Source organism: Rissa tridactyla, chromosome 4 (assembly GCF_028500815.1).
Source record: "Rissa tridactyla isolate bRisTri1 chromosome 4, bRisTri1.patW.cur.20221130, whole genome shotgun sequence".
In the NCBI taxonomy this organism is placed as follows: Eukaryota; Metazoa; Chordata; class Aves; order Charadriiformes; family Laridae; genus Rissa; species Rissa tridactyla.
The window spans coordinates 71,961,654-71,978,086 of NC_071469.1; the positions used below are offsets into that span (position 1 = coordinate 71,961,654).

At 45.1% G+C, this 16,433-nt stretch overlaps 2 protein-coding genes across 5 annotated transcripts in view; one reads left to right on the top strand and one right to left on the bottom strand.

Annotated features, from left to right (window-relative positions):
- Nucleotides 1-261: 261 nt before the first annotated feature.
- Nucleotides 262-15,563, bottom strand: PSME3IP1 (proteasome activator subunit 3 interacting protein 1). 4 transcript variants are annotated; one of them, XM_054199589.1, is made up of 7 exons: nt 15,475-15,563; nt 12,348-12,488; nt 12,071-12,169; nt 8,482-8,604; nt 4,255-4,387; nt 2,178-2,242; nt 262-1,018 (listed from the first exon to the last, which is right to left on the bottom strand). In XM_054199589.1, exons 2-7 carry the CDS (start codon nt 12,475-12,477, stop codon nt 801-803), a joined length of 768 nt encoding a protein of 255 aa, XP_054055564.1. In that variant the 5' UTR covers nt 12,478-12,488; nt 15,475-15,563; the 3' UTR covers nt 262-800. The 4 variants fall into 4 exon arrangements, with proteins under 4 accessions (XP_054055564.1, XP_054055563.1, XP_054055565.1 ...); XM_054199588.1 differs by having other exon boundaries at nt 12,348-12,493; nt 15,475-15,554; XM_054199590.1 differs by lacking the exon at nt 15,475-15,563 and adding an exon at nt 13,294-13,378 and having other exon boundaries at nt 4,255-4,383; nt 8,478-8,604; nt 12,348-12,493.
- A 243-nt stretch (nt 15,564-15,806) lies between these two features.
- RSPRY1 (ring finger and SPRY domain containing 1) overlaps nt 15,807-16,433 on the top strand; it is a 40,327-nt gene continuing 39,700 nt past the window's right edge. The window contains exon 1 of the mRNA XM_054198789.1: nt 15,807-15,939. The gene's annotated coding sequence lies outside the window, so the exon portion shown is untranslated. The remainder of the gene's footprint in view (nt 15,940-16,433) is intronic.

The window sequence follows — 16,433 nt, forward strand, 5'->3', positions numbered from 1 at the left end:
GTCAGGACGCTGCCGCAGGAAAGCTGAAGGACCTGTCGAGCGCCGGTGCCAAGAGGGATGGCTTTGAGCAGAAGAGCCAACTGCAGCTCCTCTCAACTCACTCGGAACAAGAGTCTTCCATCACCATCTCCGCATTTGTAGGAGGCTGGCTTGCACTTCTCCCGGGTGGCAGTTTGAGGAAGGGGCTGGTCGGGTAGCGCAGAAATTGCTTAATGGAACGGGAACAATTATGAATGGCACAAGCAGAGATAAAAAAAAAAATGCATTCAGAATGTCTTTAATCATGTAACACTAAAACTTCTTTACAGTGTCATGGCAATCTACACTTCACCATCTGCTTCATTTTTGTTCTGCCCCCATTTCTCAAATACAGAATAAAAATGACATTTTAAAACAGAACACATGGCTGTTTCTACAAGACTTCACTGCCTCAAGTGAATTTCACTGCCTCAAGAGTATTTTTTTGTCTGTTAGTCTTGTATCCAGAATTCTTTCTTTCCCTAAGAATTTTAAAAGATAAAGCTCTCTCCTCCCTACCCTCAGACCTTTATTACATTACTAGGTGTGCCTTCTGGTTTAGGATGGCAGCCTTTCTTCCAGGCTCAGTATGCACCCCAGAAATGGAAAGTTGGGGGGGGGGGGGCGGGGGGGAAGACATAATGAGTTATTTTAGGAGTATCTGAGTGTATTCAAGTTGAGAGGTTAGCTAGAAAGATTACATTTGGGGCAGAAGGATGCATCAAGCATCCATCAGGGCTTTGGAAGATACTCTGCACTACATTACACACGGAGGGATTTCGTTATGGACCATCAAAGAAACTGTTGCTACGAAAGACAGAAGAGACGATCTTTCCAGTGGAATTAATAGTGCCTTCGCTGTCCGAGCTGGACTCGGAATCGCTGCTTCCTGAGTAGGCGCCCAGGCCAGGCAGGATCCCGATGCACACGGCTGCGGAGGGACAGTGGACCGTGGAGCCTCCCACCGAGCTGCTCCCCAAGGGGACACAGGATGGTTTTTCTGAAAGAGAGGTACCTCAGTCAAAAAACGAGAGTGCAGGAAAAGGCTTTTAACGAGCCCAGGAACTGCCGCGCGTCATTCACCTGCTATCACCACATCAGCGGTGGATGATTGCAGGATTTAATTAAAGCGTAAGGCAGCTTTATGCTGCACTAAAACTATTCTGACAGGAAGGACTTGCTACCTCAGGGGATTTATTTTTATTTTTTTTTTCTTCATCACTAGTTTAAGCCCAGCTCTATGCTGGCATTACAGAATTTTATTCTGAAGTTGTCAAGTTTGATGCTTGTCAAGTACCAAACCCACTAAATAAGAATAAATAGCTCTGCTTTGTGTAATTGAATAATTTTTTGTGATATGACAGCATAGTTGGGGAGAAGTTTTATTCCATTGCTCTGCTAGTCAACATCTCCCCTCTTCCACAGCTAATTAATTATTTCCAGTGTTCTGAAAGTTTACTGAACAGAAGGAGATTCAGGAAGCGCCTTGGGTTGTCATTACACAATTGCAGCTCACCCTATCTGTGTCAGAGTTATCTTGACAGCAAGTCAACCGCAGCCCTGACAGCTAAGACTGAAATGCAACTTAATTCTTCTTCTACTTCCCCGTAATTTTCTGAAACAAATTGGTTTCAGGATGGACAAGATCACTTCATGGCATGAAAAGCTAATAGTGGAGGTATACAAACGTATCAAACGCAGCTGTGCAGAGGGAGGGGACGATCTGTTCTCTGTGTCTCCTGTTGACAGAACAAGCGCTAGGCTCGAAAGGCAGCTAAGGAGAGCCCTATTAGGTATAAGGTAAAACTCTTTACAGGTAAAAATCAGTTAAGCATTAGAATAAACTGCCTAAGGAGGGTGCGGAATTTCTATGTGTGGAGATTTAAGAGCAGCTTAGACAAACACCTGCCAGGAATGGTTTGGGCAGGGGATGGTCTGATGACCCGCACAGGTTCCCTCCAGCCCTATGTTCTCTGAAGGCTGCCAGCGCCTATAGTTACCATTCCTACTGCTATAAGGGAGAACATGCCAACCGCGGTCTGTGCTGTCTTGCATAATGAAGGAGCAGAAAAGCAAATCCTCTATCAGATCTAACACCAAGTCAGTTGCTGTTCAGGTGAGAGACAGGCAGCTTCCCACATGGAGAAATCAAGACGTACCTTGATTCTTTTCGTCATGATCGGTCTCTAGTTTCAACCTCTTCACACTGTTACCACCATCTGAACTGTGGGGGGAGGGAGGGGAAAAAAAAAAAAGAAGAAAGCGTCTTGTTCCTCATAAGCAACCACTTAATTACTGTGAAGTTAAAGTCACATCTTTGCCTCAAATGCTGCAGTGAATGCCAACAGGGTCCCCTGATGACCACCAGCACTTCTAACTGCTGTTAGCTGGGGCTCCTTGGGGAACATGCAGGATCCTAGAAAGAGTCAACACCTACACCGCAAGCAGCGACTGTTAACTTGGGAAACAGAAACGTGCCTCTGGGAGTCCAAGTCAGACCTCTCGCACAGCAACCCAGAGCCGCCTCTGCAGCTGGAAGTACCCCACAGGAGATCAGGAACAACTACCTGAGCTTCAGCCACCCCACAGACCACAGGCTTGCACAAGCGGATGATGACCATGCTCGCTGCTGCAACACCTGTGTCCTTCCCCTCCCAGGGTTTCCTTCCCTTCATTCAAACACCTAGAGCGCCTGCTCCAAAACACCTAGAAATCTTGCACCCAGTAAGACACCTGGTAGGTTTTGCATCAGTTCACATGCAGCTGCAGTGTCTGAGCTAAAAAAGAAAGTGGTTCTTTTTGGGTCCAAAGCAGTGTTGGGGGAGAAGAGCGTTACTTGGGCTTCTGATGCTTCAGAATTTCCATAGCTCTTTCTTGTCACTGCTCAGTTTCTTTTTCCCCCCTCTCGCATGTTCCCAACCCTAAGCCATCCACATAAACAAATGCTTCCCAGCTTCAGCTGTGATGAACTAATGAAGTACGAGCGTTTTTATGCATTAACTCTTTTCTGTCCCCGTCAGAACATGCAGTACAGATGAAAGGCTATTCTGTGTAGGGAGGTTTTAATAGTTATAACACCTCTACAGGAAACTACAAAGCTCAGAGAGCAGATGTTGAGCTCATGCTACACTTGGTTTTGGCCAGTTTGCGACAAAAGATCAGATGGCAAAAATAGAAGACTGCAAAGCAAGTCTGTGAGAGCACTGACATGTCAGTTAAGATGCTCTCTTCAAATAGATGCCATCTGCAGACTTTAGATGTGCCATTACGCACATGCCAGCTCCTTCTCTACATCCTACTGTGTTAAGTACCAGTAGTTACAAGAAAAAAAAGTATTGTTGGCTGCTTCTTATCAGTTCAGGCATTCTCTTCTCTGCCCTCCAAAAACCCAAACAACTACCCAACCCCCCACACATCAGGTGGTGGAAGCGCTTACTTCAGTTTCCAGACATGCAATTACTGCTGTACTGGAAGCTAAACATCACCCTACAAGATAAGCGTCTAAAATAATCTCTCATTCTCTAGGAGAGATTCAAAAACGCTGACTGAACTTCTAGATGTCGGTAATCATCTTAAGTATTAGACGACTCATCTGTGGTCCCACATGCCTAGATTCTCCATAACCTGTAGCAGACCAGCAGCTGCATTTGCAGGCCAAGATCAAAACAGTAAAGAGATCACAAACCCGGCTGCCATCTCCCTGGGATGCAAAGGGTGTTGATGCACCAGCACAAATCAGCGAGAAACAAGGGAAGTTTGCCTGATGCCCTCGGGATCAAATTGGTACACAAAGCTCTTCTCTTGTAACCTATGTCTCCCCCATGCCGCCTCCCAGAAGCGATTAAAACAATCCATTTTAGACACAGATAAAATCGGCTGATAGATTATGCAAACCTGAGCGAAACTACACGAGTGAGGTGACACTGGTATCTACAAATAGAGCTGTAAAATAGATTCCCTCTAGATCCCCAAACAGGATTGCCCAAGCCTGGCAGTCTAGAGTGAAGAGTCTACCCACTTGCTTTACACACACTTATCTATTTCAATTGCTTCATGTTTTTCCCACAGTTTGTGAGAGCCTATAGAAACAAGGCTGGTCTTTTCTTATACCTCCCCCCTTTTTTTCTTTAGGGCTAAGGTTTACAGCTCGCTCTCTGGAGGCAGTTTTGGCCTGCCTCCCTTTACACTGCTAACTGGGTTCCGTTCCTCATGAATTTATAGAGGTGTGAAACTAACCTTCTGTGTTTCACAGCTCCTGCCAACAGCTTTGCCTGAGAGAATTTGTTCTTGTTTTCCACTGACTTCATGGGCAATTTCTTCTCAGTTTCCTTCTTTGGGTCCATACTGACTCCCACTTTGGTGAGAGTGCTGTGAATTAAGGGTTAAGGATCAACCAGGAAGGAATGGAGAGAACAGACACTTCCTCTCCGATATATTTAGCCAGCTCTGCTGACAGCAGCGACCAAAGTTCATTCACATATTCTATCAAAATAAACTTATTTGTAATGACATTTAGCTGGCATCTTTGGCCAAACCAGAAGAGACTTCGCCCTCTGGGTGTGGAGCTCTCTGAGGGATCAATACCAGCCCTCCCTGTAAAGACGTCCAGGCAGCAGACTAGGAGCTGCTTTTCTGGAGTCCAAAATGCACACCACACACCGCATTCAGCACCCGTAAACACACCCATCGTCCTGCCTTTTCCTACAGGTCTTAGAAAAGCAAAAAGGTCAGGCTGGACCAAAAATAAATAATAATAAATAAGTAAAAGGGCAATGCAGTACTTTCCACTTCTACAGAGATCAGCAAATTTACAATTCAAAATCTGCTGCTTCAACCCCTAATCCTTACCAAAAACACCTAAATAGCGATACGTGGGCTCACTTCCACTCCTCAAACCCTCTTTTTGCTGAGCCCAGCAGATTTTACCCTAACAAAGCAAAACAGTTCCATTTTCTATTTTGGTATTTCTCATCCTGACTTTTCAGCTCATCTCTACATAAGGGCCACAAGGCTATCGCTGCCGGTTTGAACACCAACTCCAGGAGGAAGGAGGCAGATGTGATTAAAGGGCGCGTGTGATCCAAGACTCACCCAAAAGACTGCGACTGCACAGAAAAACTAAGTAGCTTAAAAGAGTGTTAGCAAGGTGGGATGCAGCTGAAACCTCTAATGAGGTGGAGAAGCTTAAGCAGGTTCTCAGACGGGATAAGAAGGAGCTTGGTCTGTCAGTAAGGCACACTCACCCTGCGCGCACACTAGACAGGTCTCCTTCTGCAGCAGGATCTAGTCCCGTCCCTGATAACAGTTAATGTCCAGCTGTATCTGATGAAGCGAGGCCCATCAAAGGTCCTGTTTGTTAATGGGGTGCCAGGGGAGTCAAAAAAGCTGCTGCAAAATTTTTAAACTGCTCATAGCAAAGGCAAATCAACCTCATTTAAAAGGGTATTTGTTTATAACCCTAAATCTAGCTTACTACCAGTTTCTTCTCTGACTACAATCCCACTGACCAGGTGACAAGCTGGAGTTTCAGCCTGTGAAACCTGTCCCAGTTATTGCAGACAAATACTGGATAGTGAATTTCATGTTGATGGACCATATATTTTATGTCACAGGTTTTTTTGCCCCACTGAACGTCTGCAAATCCAAAACTCTTACACCTTCCTTTGAAGTGACACACTCGAAGTCTCCAATCACTTTACCATTAGGAGCGTTCAGATGCCATTCCTTATTTGATTTTCCTAAGGATACAGCAGTAACCCAGACTGCTCCCTACCTCAACTGGAAGTCCTCTCAGCCAAAACCAGACCATTCGATGCTATTTATTTTTTAGGATGTCACAGGAGTGCCATCCTGTGGCTATCAGAAGCAATCTGAAAGCTCGGTGTGTCAAACACGGTTTGATGTTGCAACACACGATTCCACGCACTGCACTGTTCAACTTCCACGTTTAGGTTCATTACCTTGTTATATTCTAACAGTGCACTACAAAAGCCTGGCTGAGGAACTCAAAGACTTTTCCTTTAAAAAAATACTGGATTAAAGGCTTTATACTTGCACCCAGGATGCCATTCTCCTAACACTCAACTACCAGAGACATGGCACATTTTTAACAGAGGTTTTATATGTACTGCCATTAGCACATGTAACGCTATACCTCGCCAAGAAGTGTCCCCTCTCAGGAAGACTACATTAGAAATAAACCTCTCAAGCCTAAATATCAACTGCATTAAAAGAGCTGTCCTACAGTAAAGCCCGCTTCTTGCAGGGGTACTTGTCCTACGCTTACATAGGATTTAAGACAAGAGCATGTTGTTCTCAAACACTTCCTGTAACTGGCTTAAAAAAAACCAAACAAACAAACTGTAAATTTTTAAACTCTGTCAGACCAGTGGGGTCTGGATAGGGTAAGGAGTAAAAAACACTAGCTGTTTACGTAGGAGGAAGTAAAATTCCTATGCATCCATGCATACGAATTTCTTATGCTTGAGAGCGCATTAAAATATTCCAAGGCATGTTTATCCTTAAGCTATATATGATTTCATGATTTTTCAACCTAAAAAAATGAAGGAAAAAAAGAAAGAAAAAAGCTCCATACTCGAATATTGATGTAGATTTTACCGTGAAATTAATGCCTCTGGAGAGCTTATTGGATGTTGTACCAGGAAAAAGACCAAATAATCAAACCCACTGGGTTGACATTCCTCTTATTCGTTTGGAAGAGCACTTGAACAGTACCTACAGATCCGGCACATTTACCCAGGACCCACTGCTTTTTGTCACCGTAACATTAGCAACAACCTGCAGGTGCAAAACCACCTTTTGCATTTTAAAAGAATAATGCCAGCAAATTTCAAACACAGATGAGTTGTTTTGCAAGTTGCTCTGAGGTTGCTTGAAATGCTACGGTTAAATCAAAAACATTAAAAATTTTAAAAAAGGAAACGGAGTGGGCAAAACTTTTCAGTTGCTTGTGAGATGAGGCGACCTTAAAACATCTGCCCTCCCTCTGCCCCATCAGCACTAAGTTCTACAGTTTAATTTACAGCAAGATGCCAGATACAGAGCCAGATGATCTTACTAAGACTGCAAAGACTGAATTAGATGGCCTGCACGTCTTGAACAGGCCCTGCTCAGTAAATTCAGCGATCAGTGGGTTATGTAGCTAATTCAAGACAACGTAAGATTCCCTCGGGGCCGGTATGGTTCACCCCAAGCGTACGTGACCTAACTAGAGCTGTCAGCTGCTTCCGCAGCACAATCTTCGACTGCACAGCCCTGCATCAGCCGGACCCGCAAGCAACCATCACCAAAACTAAATATATCCCATGATTAGATCCAACAAATCAAGAAAATACTTCAAATCCATCAACCAACTACAGCCTATGTCTGAAGTTAAGAAAAATAATGCATCAGTATTGCTTTTTCATAAACACATTACTGAGATAACTTGCATGCTCTTCACAGAACACACGCTCTAAGTCGTAAATCATTATTCAAGGTAATGCAGGTCTTTGTAGCAATGGCACTATTCAGCCTTATTTGCTGACTGGTTTCGGTCACCTCCTTGGGTCCACAAACTCTTTCGTTTATATTAAAGCATCCTTGAGAACTTGTGCTTTGTTCACTGATGACTTAAAAGCAGTGGTTTTCATTAGGAGGCAAAGAAACCATCAGGTTCTGCAGAGATTCAGTAAGCATCAAAAAAACCCCAACATTTAGCTTAGCACAGAAATCCTCAGATCATTCCAACCTCCCTTGACTGGCACAGATCAGAGAGAAAAAGCATCCCATATTATTTTCTAGCACATCTTCATGAAGATTTGGCATTTAACAGCAAAGCCAAACTGTCCTGCTCTTAGTCCTGCCTAAAAGTCTGTATCACCCAAAGGAGCTGAGTCTCACGGGGCACTGACCTCCCAGAAGAAAGTCAGTGCATCCGCACTGATGTATTTAATTTCTCATCCTGCAGCTATCAGCAAGGGAGAAAGCAGCTAATAACTTAATACAAGAATAACAGAGAGAACAATTCACACACGAGGTCAAACAGGTATTTTAAAAACAGACAATATGCAGTTAAAAAACCAAACAAGAACATTTACTTTTCAATAAGAAGACAAAAGCAAAAGTAATATGCCATTTTGCCTTTATGTTCTATTTCTCTCTTTAGCTATGGTATTTCATGCCCTCAATAATGGGAAGAAAAACCCAAACAACCAAAGAACCCAAACAATGAGGAGGAGGAGAAGGAAAGACAAGTACCAAAGACATGCGGGGGTTGAGGCAGGAGGGGAATATCAAACTTTACAGAGGGAGATCCAATAAAAACATTAAACTTTAAAAGTCTATCATTGTACATGTTCTGTAAAGGAGTTTTATAGAAAGAATGTCAACGACAGACTCAAACTACAGCCCAGTTTCTTAACCTTCTCCATATAACCACCAGCCATTTTAATGCAAAGGATATTCTGTATTCGTTTAGTTCTTTCAGCTCTTCTTCCCTTCGTTGCTTTTCTAGTAGCTCTTGCTGCCGAGAAACCTCATCAAGGAAATGCGTCTCATCTTCGTCTAAGCCTCTTACCATATTTTCTGCATAAAGGAAAAGAATGCATATTGATAAGCTAAAACCACTTAGGGAGCAGCCATTTATTTTGCATTACTTTGCCATCCACTTAGAATGTTTTCCGACGATTTCCAACCGCCCCAGAAAACATAGGTGAGCATCCACATCTTGCCTATGACATTTCTAATACTGCCGAGGTGGAACAATTTGCAGAAAGTCACTGGGATCGCGGGGAGCAGAGCGAACTGGGTACTCCAGCAGTCACGCTGTTGGGCCGAGAAAAGGGTACAAAGCAAACGCCACAAGCTATCTGCTGGATTCTGTAATTAAGGAGTAAAAACACTTCCCAGTTAATGACGCAGGGGACTAACAAGCCGGAACTCTTACACACTCAAGCACACAAACTACAACAAACTAACACAGTTTGAACACAACACTATTACTACAGAGAAAAGCAGGACACAATTCACAGGAAGGCATGAAATGCTATTGGATTTGCTGATAAAATTAAAGAAAATTGACTCAGTTTTCACACCAGCAGGTTTTCTGCAGTTCTGAAAAGCCATTTGGAACAGGTTACACAAACCAAGGAATAGCCACATATATTTGCTGTTTTGGTTTCAGATGCTAAGTTGAAGCCTGTCTCTTCAGAATCTGTTCTTAAACCAACTGATAACTGGAAAAAACCACGCTACTTCGCCACATCAATCTCGCCTCAAAACAGAAAGTACATTTTCTTAAAGCAAACAATTAGTAACTTAACTGAGATTAACCGCTGTCTTAAAAGAAAAAAAAAAAAAAGTAGAAGCAGGACAATTCTTAACTTCCAAATAAAAACAAACTATTTCTAAACATGCTACCCTACTTTAAGGAAGTACGCGCCAGTGCAGTATGAAGGTCTTTTATTTTCTGTTCTGCAAATGCTCAAGACCTCCCAATCAAATGATTTATTTAGAAAGGTAATAATTATTTATTTTTTTTTCAGAAAGACCAAGTCTTGCTGTTTGTAGTCATCCTCAGAAATCTTAACCCAAACATCACCTTTAGTCTTCATTAGAGTTTAATTCTGTAAGAGGATTTTTAGGCTTTTACACGAGGTCACCATATTTTTTTTAATCTTCACCCACATTGTCAAGTCCTACTTACTTCAACAGCAAGCTAAGCAACCCGTTTACACTGATAATCGGCAAGCGTCTGCCTTTGACAGAAAAGCTCCAGAAATCAATTATTATTTGAGGTTACTCTTTAGAGGCCAAGCCCTACTCCTTCCAACTCTAAGAATGCAGAGCTCATTTGTAAACCTTTAAAAAAACCAGTAACTTGCAGGAATCACTCCTGCTGCTGAGGGCCCCTTCAAACAGACAACAAAAGTAGGGAAACTCTGGACATTTTTTGAAGCAAGTGACACGAATTCATTTCATTCTCTGCTCGTCTGATCTGCAAACGAAGAGAAGCAGCTTAGAGATGCTTATGGCTGGCGTTACTGAGATGCCCTACAGCAAGGTTTGCTCTCCGGGTTAGCAGGGATCTGTTATTCCACAAGGATTGCCTTAAAAACAGCAGCTGGTTTACTTCTCAGTTATCACCTCTCAAGGATGCTTCTCATTCCAGTACTTGGTTTACAGTTTCCCGAACCAAAGGGAAGACGTTGCAGACCTAACGTAACTTGGCAAGGGAAACAATAAATTTAGACAGTTATTAGACGCCCTTCCCATCCAGGTTGATAGCAGTCAGTTTTCTGGTGGCTACTTGGACAAGAATTGCTTAGTCACATCACCAAAGATGACTTGGACCAAAGTTTACTGAAGTAAACTGGAAACTCTCCAGCTGGAAAGAGTCCCATAGGTACAGTTGGAGACTTCAATGCATTAATGCTGCTATCTGTACTTTCCACTTTTCACCACCAAAAATACAAGCAAAACCTAAGAGACAGCGAATAACTTCCACTTATCCTTATTTTGGCTACCATAATCATTCAGAAAGAAATTTTTTAAAGTCGTATTTCAGAGACTACTACTATTATTTTTCATTTAAAATGCTATAACATTCTACTAAAATTATTTTACTTTGAAAAGGAAGACATTCTTGCAATGCTGAATAACGTTGCAGAAAGAACTGCTAGCCTGTATACTGGTTTTATCTACACAAAACGTTTAGAGTAACTAAATTTGTGTGTTTATGCAATCACAATTCTGCAGCATTAAGGTGTTTTTCCTCCCAAGCTCCATCATCAATTCTGACCGCTCGGAATCACAGTGCACTAAACTCGTTTTTTTATTCCTCCAAAATTCCCATGGATAGAAAAAATACTTAGGAACGTTTTAAGGCAAATTCAAGCATATTAGGGGACAACTCTTGTCACAAGTGGCCACAGTGGGCTGAAATCTGATGAGGCAAACTGGCGGTCCACAGTCCACCCAACACTGATCTTTAGTTAGTCAATTCCTCCCACTTACCTTCTCCCAAAGAAATGTGGCTACAGGAACGATTCTAAAAGCCTGTACTACAAAACAGGAAAGGCAATCGTGGTAATCAGTAATGCACTCGGTAGCATCTGCAGGGGCAGGGAGTGTTACCTAACAGAACTCAAAGATTGAGCCACAGTTAAAGGCAAAACATTATTTTTTTTGCATCACAAATAGAAAAGAAATTCTAGACAGAATACAGTTAGGCAAACTGGAGCTTAACGGACACAATAGTGGGTAAGGCTTCCAGCTAAAGAACCAAAATTGATCAGAACCCACCTTAAAATGGAGTCCCACAGTATCATTCTCACTTCTCTTTAGATAGAGCCAATAGCTCCCCTTTTTCCCAAAATGGTTGACTAATAATTTTCTAGTTCTCATTATCATCTTTGCACTCAGCAGCACATATACAGGTGATACAATGCAAAGGATTTTTCTATAAAACCAGAAATTCAAACATCAGTAGAAATTAGTTTTCCATTTCATTAGAAGAGCTAAATATCTACTTTTTGACTCAACTCCTGTATGCTTACTTCTTCCAAATAGTAATCTTGAGCCTCAAATCACTTTTGCGTCAACTAATACAGGTTGGAAATGTAACAGCTGCTAGAACACAATTTCTTTGAACTGATTCAAATAGGATGGTCTTGTGTTAAAAGTATAAGTTCAAGAGTCACAAAAGCACATTACATTTCCACTTTTTTGTAGATCGGTATCAGGGTGTTTTTTTAATTAATGTGCAAAATAAGCCTAGTATTCCACACTTCACAGGAATGCAGCTTCATAACTGCAAGCAACTTTTGAGTTTTGCATGTGTGCAGTGCCGTCTCGGTGCCACAGCAATAGGTTATCTGCAGGACCACCCACCATCCTTGAGAAATGCAAGATTTCAGTTCTACTTTTCTGAAATTTATCTCTCAGAGAGTCAGACACACAGCTGTGTCCCTCAGAGATTGTATACAGCTGTTGCACACAATACATGAAGTTTGCTGGGTCTCAGTTCAAAATAGTAACTTCTGGTGCTTACTGAATTTAAATTGCTCCTCAAACTCCTGCTGCTTCTTTTCTCTCTGTTCCTGAAGCCTCTCGTACAACGAACGTGGGTCATACGCCTCCTCTGGGCATTCTGAAAGGAAGGAACAAATCACGAAATGAGACCATATGTTAGAAATACTAAATCACCAACAATTCTTAGTTCCTTCAAGTGAAAACCTTTTCAACTTGCAGAATACAAGCTATTACCTTTTAGTTCCATTTTTCACAAAAGTGAATTACTCTCCAATCTCTTTTCTTATATCCCATACCTACTGGATCCTCAGGTTTTCGGACCTTTTCCCATTCCTCTTGCCTCCTCTTTCGCCGCTCCTCTAGCTCCGATTCAGACACGAACCTCTTGTTAATCACAAGGTCAGCAGTACCATCTCCCCCATCCATGGTGGAACAGACTGTCCTTTAGAAAAAACACAATATGAAAGACATCGGGGGCCAGACTTCACTTGTCAGCGCATGAGACATTACCACACACCCTGAAAAACAGACTCACTGTACTTATAACTTCAGTTCTCTAAAGACCACTTCACGGTAAGTACTGATTGGGATACCTACTGACTGCGTAACTGTTAAGACTAATAGCACCACCTATTACTCCTTCTTTACTCTTTTTCATAATTTTGTCTTCCCTGCTAGTTGTCTGCCTCAGGCTGTGTTTCTAAAAGTCACATTTTAATGGAATTTTGCCCAGCCCACTTTGGATTTACCTTGCTTAAATAAATATAAAAATTAAATTTAAATACACTTGAAAAATTTGAAAAACCCCACACCTACACTCTCATCCTTTTATTTCGGTTCTTACATCTCCCTGCTCTGGAGAAAGGATCTGACGCTTTGCCCTCACTTTACATAATTTCTTTCCGCCCATCCTGTGAAAGCTCAAGAAAGCTTGCCTGCTTTCAATTATATGAGTACGCATAAGTGATTAACAAACAGATTTCAGAAATGAGCAACTCCTCTCTCTAAGCTTCAAAAGCATTCTGCACCTCTTTGCAGCTCTGGGGAGAGCTGGGCTTGGACAGACTATGTATGGGGGCGGGGGGGGTGCCATCTGTTGGGGTTCAAGAGGTCCGTGAAAGAGGGAATTCCCTTGGGCTAAAACAGGGCTGGGCTAAAACAGGCGCAGCACTTGTGACCAAGTGAGTACAGCCCCTGCTCATACCCTTCTCACCCACCCTCCGCTGCAAGAGATTATAACACCTGAGTATGGACCAACCAGGTCGCTATTTCAATACCAGACGTAGGGTGGAGATGCTCCAAGGAGTCACCCTTAGAAGGAAACTCATGGTCTTGACACCTGTAAGCATGGGATGAAACAAACTGCCTGCGCTAGTCTTAAGCGTCCCCTTTCCAGATTTATTTTGCCAGCTCCATGCTAGAGAATGAAGCATTAAGGCCTATTTTTGTTTCTTGCAACAAACCTGTATATGCAAGTACAGCACAAACACAGCTGTTCATTTGAAGTCATGCTAACCTCACACTTTTTTCTAGTTTCTTCTCACTTCCTTGGTATAACTTCATCATGTACCTCAAGGACTACACATAATTGCACTGCCAAGTATTATTCATTTAAGGATCTCACCCTGCCTGCATTTCAGCACTGGAAGAGAACCCAGAACACTCACTGTTCCAGGGAGGGAGGGATGCAGTAACCCAAATAATGAAAGGAACCAGTTTATCACCTTTCCTTTGTACCACAAGGAATCCCTCCTGCAGGAAGCAGACTCCTGAAATTCTTACAAGAACTGATACTTCTGTGGCGTGTTGTTTCTAACACAAATGACGAATTGAGGTCTCAGAAGAAATCCAGGTTAGAGGACTGGAGAAATATTTGTTACAGCAGGATGCACTCTTAAGGTGGGAATTATCAAAAGACAAGACAAAAACGATTCTCTTAAGAAGTGGGGAAAAGGACAAACTAACGGCTGGTGATTTTATTTTTTTTTTCTACTTTTTTTTTATTCTTTTTTGTTTATTTTTTAATATCTAACAAAAATCCACCCTAAGACAAGTGCACTTTCCAGAAAGCATGTAGCACCTGCTCTTTGAGTATTATTTCTAAAGATGGTGCAAGCTGGAAACCTATAGAAAAGATGAAAATTTAATCTTCCTCCTGAACACAGGTCCTAAGCACAAGGCCAGCTTTCCTACCCAAGTGCTGTATAAACAAGATAACCTAGTTCTCCACTTGTGTCATCTCAACCCGCCCATTTGGAGAGGAAACAAAAGGTTTCAATACAATGGCAACAGAAAGTCATAAAAACAAACTGAAAGAGAGGGATTCAGCAAGGGCACAGTATCATCTGGGGACTAAAGCCTTCAACAGCAAAACACTTGCCTTCTGGATCAGCCAGTTCACTTAGACAATACATTTCAAGTTACCTGAAGTGGATTAAGGTTTAGTTACGACTAGACACACAGCTACGGTATTTTCACTACAATCCTAGAAACTGGTTGTCTTTCAGCAAATGTGCAACTTTACTGACAACCACATCCTGGGGCACAAAACTGTGTGAAAAAAAAATAAAAACCAAGCAGCATGGCATTGAAGTACACTTGTACTTAGAAAATTTGCTAATCTTGCTGTATCCTTTGCCCTCCTGTGCCTCAAACACACACAAAATCTTCCAGACCAGACAAAACACCTGTGTTTGGAAACTGTGCCCCATTCACCTATGGTTTTGTCTGGTGACTCTATTCTAGCGAGTGATAGCTGTCATTGTAAGTGACAGACATATAAGTCACAGCTGTAAACTGCACCTTCTGATACTATCAGCTGGTAACATTCCCACGATAAAAAAAACAAAAACAAAACAAACAAACCAAAAACTTCACAGCCCTTCCCATCACCTAGACTGGAACAGATCTGGGGCAGAGGCGATGTCTCAGGTACCCGTGTGCAGCTCCCGGTGCATCCCGACCCCATTAAATAACGGCCTCCTCTACTCATCACTGCGAGAAACTCGGGCAGCGCTCCCCGCACCTCCGCGGCACATCACGTAAAGTGCTGTGCACCAAGCCTGGAGCCAGCCTGGTGCAAGATCCAGGCCGGAGGCGACGAGGGACTCCCAGCCGAGGTGCTGAAACCCGCTACGGGGACCTGCCACCGGCCGCTGACGGTGCCCAGGCACGCTGGGAGCGGGTCGACCTCTCCGGGGCACGGCGGGTTGTGCTGAGCCGGGCCCTCACCGCCTCCTCTCTCGGCCTTCCCTCCCCCGGCCCGCTCCGGGAGCGGCCTCCTCCGCCGCCCGGCCTGCCGCGCTCACAGGGCCTGGGCCCGGCCCTCTCCACCCCGCAGCCCATCCACGGCCGCTCTCACAGAGCCCCTAAGCCCTGCCCCAGCCGCCCCCCGAGGCTGGAGCCACCACCGCCGCCACGTACCGCGGCCGCCGGCCCGTCACAGCAAGAAGCGCAGCCCGGCCCAGCGCGCCGCCATTGATCCCCGCGCACCGCCCCGCCCCTCCCCGCTCGCCGCCGCCGCTCGCCCCACCCCTTCCGCCCGCAAGAGCCAACCGAGTGAGCTCTTCCTCAGACGGCCCCTCCCCTCTGATAGCCAATCCCCGCCACTCTTACGGAAGCGGCGGGCGTGCGGGAGGGATGGCTGCCGGGTGACGTCAGGGCGTTGCCGCGCCGCCATTGGGCGAAGCGCTGAGGCCGGGGGCGGGGCGGGTCGCCCGGGAGACGGCGGGGGGCGTGGCCGGGCGGGGCGGGGCGGGGCGTGGCCGGGCGGTGCGCGGCCTCCATCTTTCCGCCGTGCGCCGCCGCGGCACAAAGGAGCGGGGCCGGTGGGCTGGGCCGGGCTTGGGGCGCGGGCCCCGCGGCGGCCCTGAGCGGGGTTGAGCTGAGGTAAACGGGGGCGGGCATCGCCCTCGGGCGGCGGCCGCGGGGCTGAGGTGGCGCGGAGCGGGCAGTGGGCTGGCGCTGAGGGGAAGGGGCAGCTCCGATGGGCCCGGTGTGCTGGAGGCCGGCCTTGGGTTACTGAGGGGAGGGCGCGGTGCTTGTCCCCAGCCCACCCTCAGCTTCCCTAGCAGCTAGGCGTACCGCCGTGGCAGGGACCGGGCGGGGTGAGGGCTGGGAGGTTGCCCGGTGCGGGGCTGGGGGCCGGGCCAGCGCAGCCCCGCCGGCCTGAGGCAGCGGTCCGCCACTCCGGTTTAAGTAGGTGGCACCCTAGGTTTTGGGGGACTCGTACTCCCCCTCCTCTGGGGGTTCACCCATACCTGCCCCCGAGGTCCCGTGAACCCCCCGGGGAGGGCAACCGCTGAGAACAAGCGGGTGGCCACCGTCTAGCCCTACTTGCCGTGTGCCCGGCCGGGCTGCCGGCACCCGGTGCTGCGCATGGA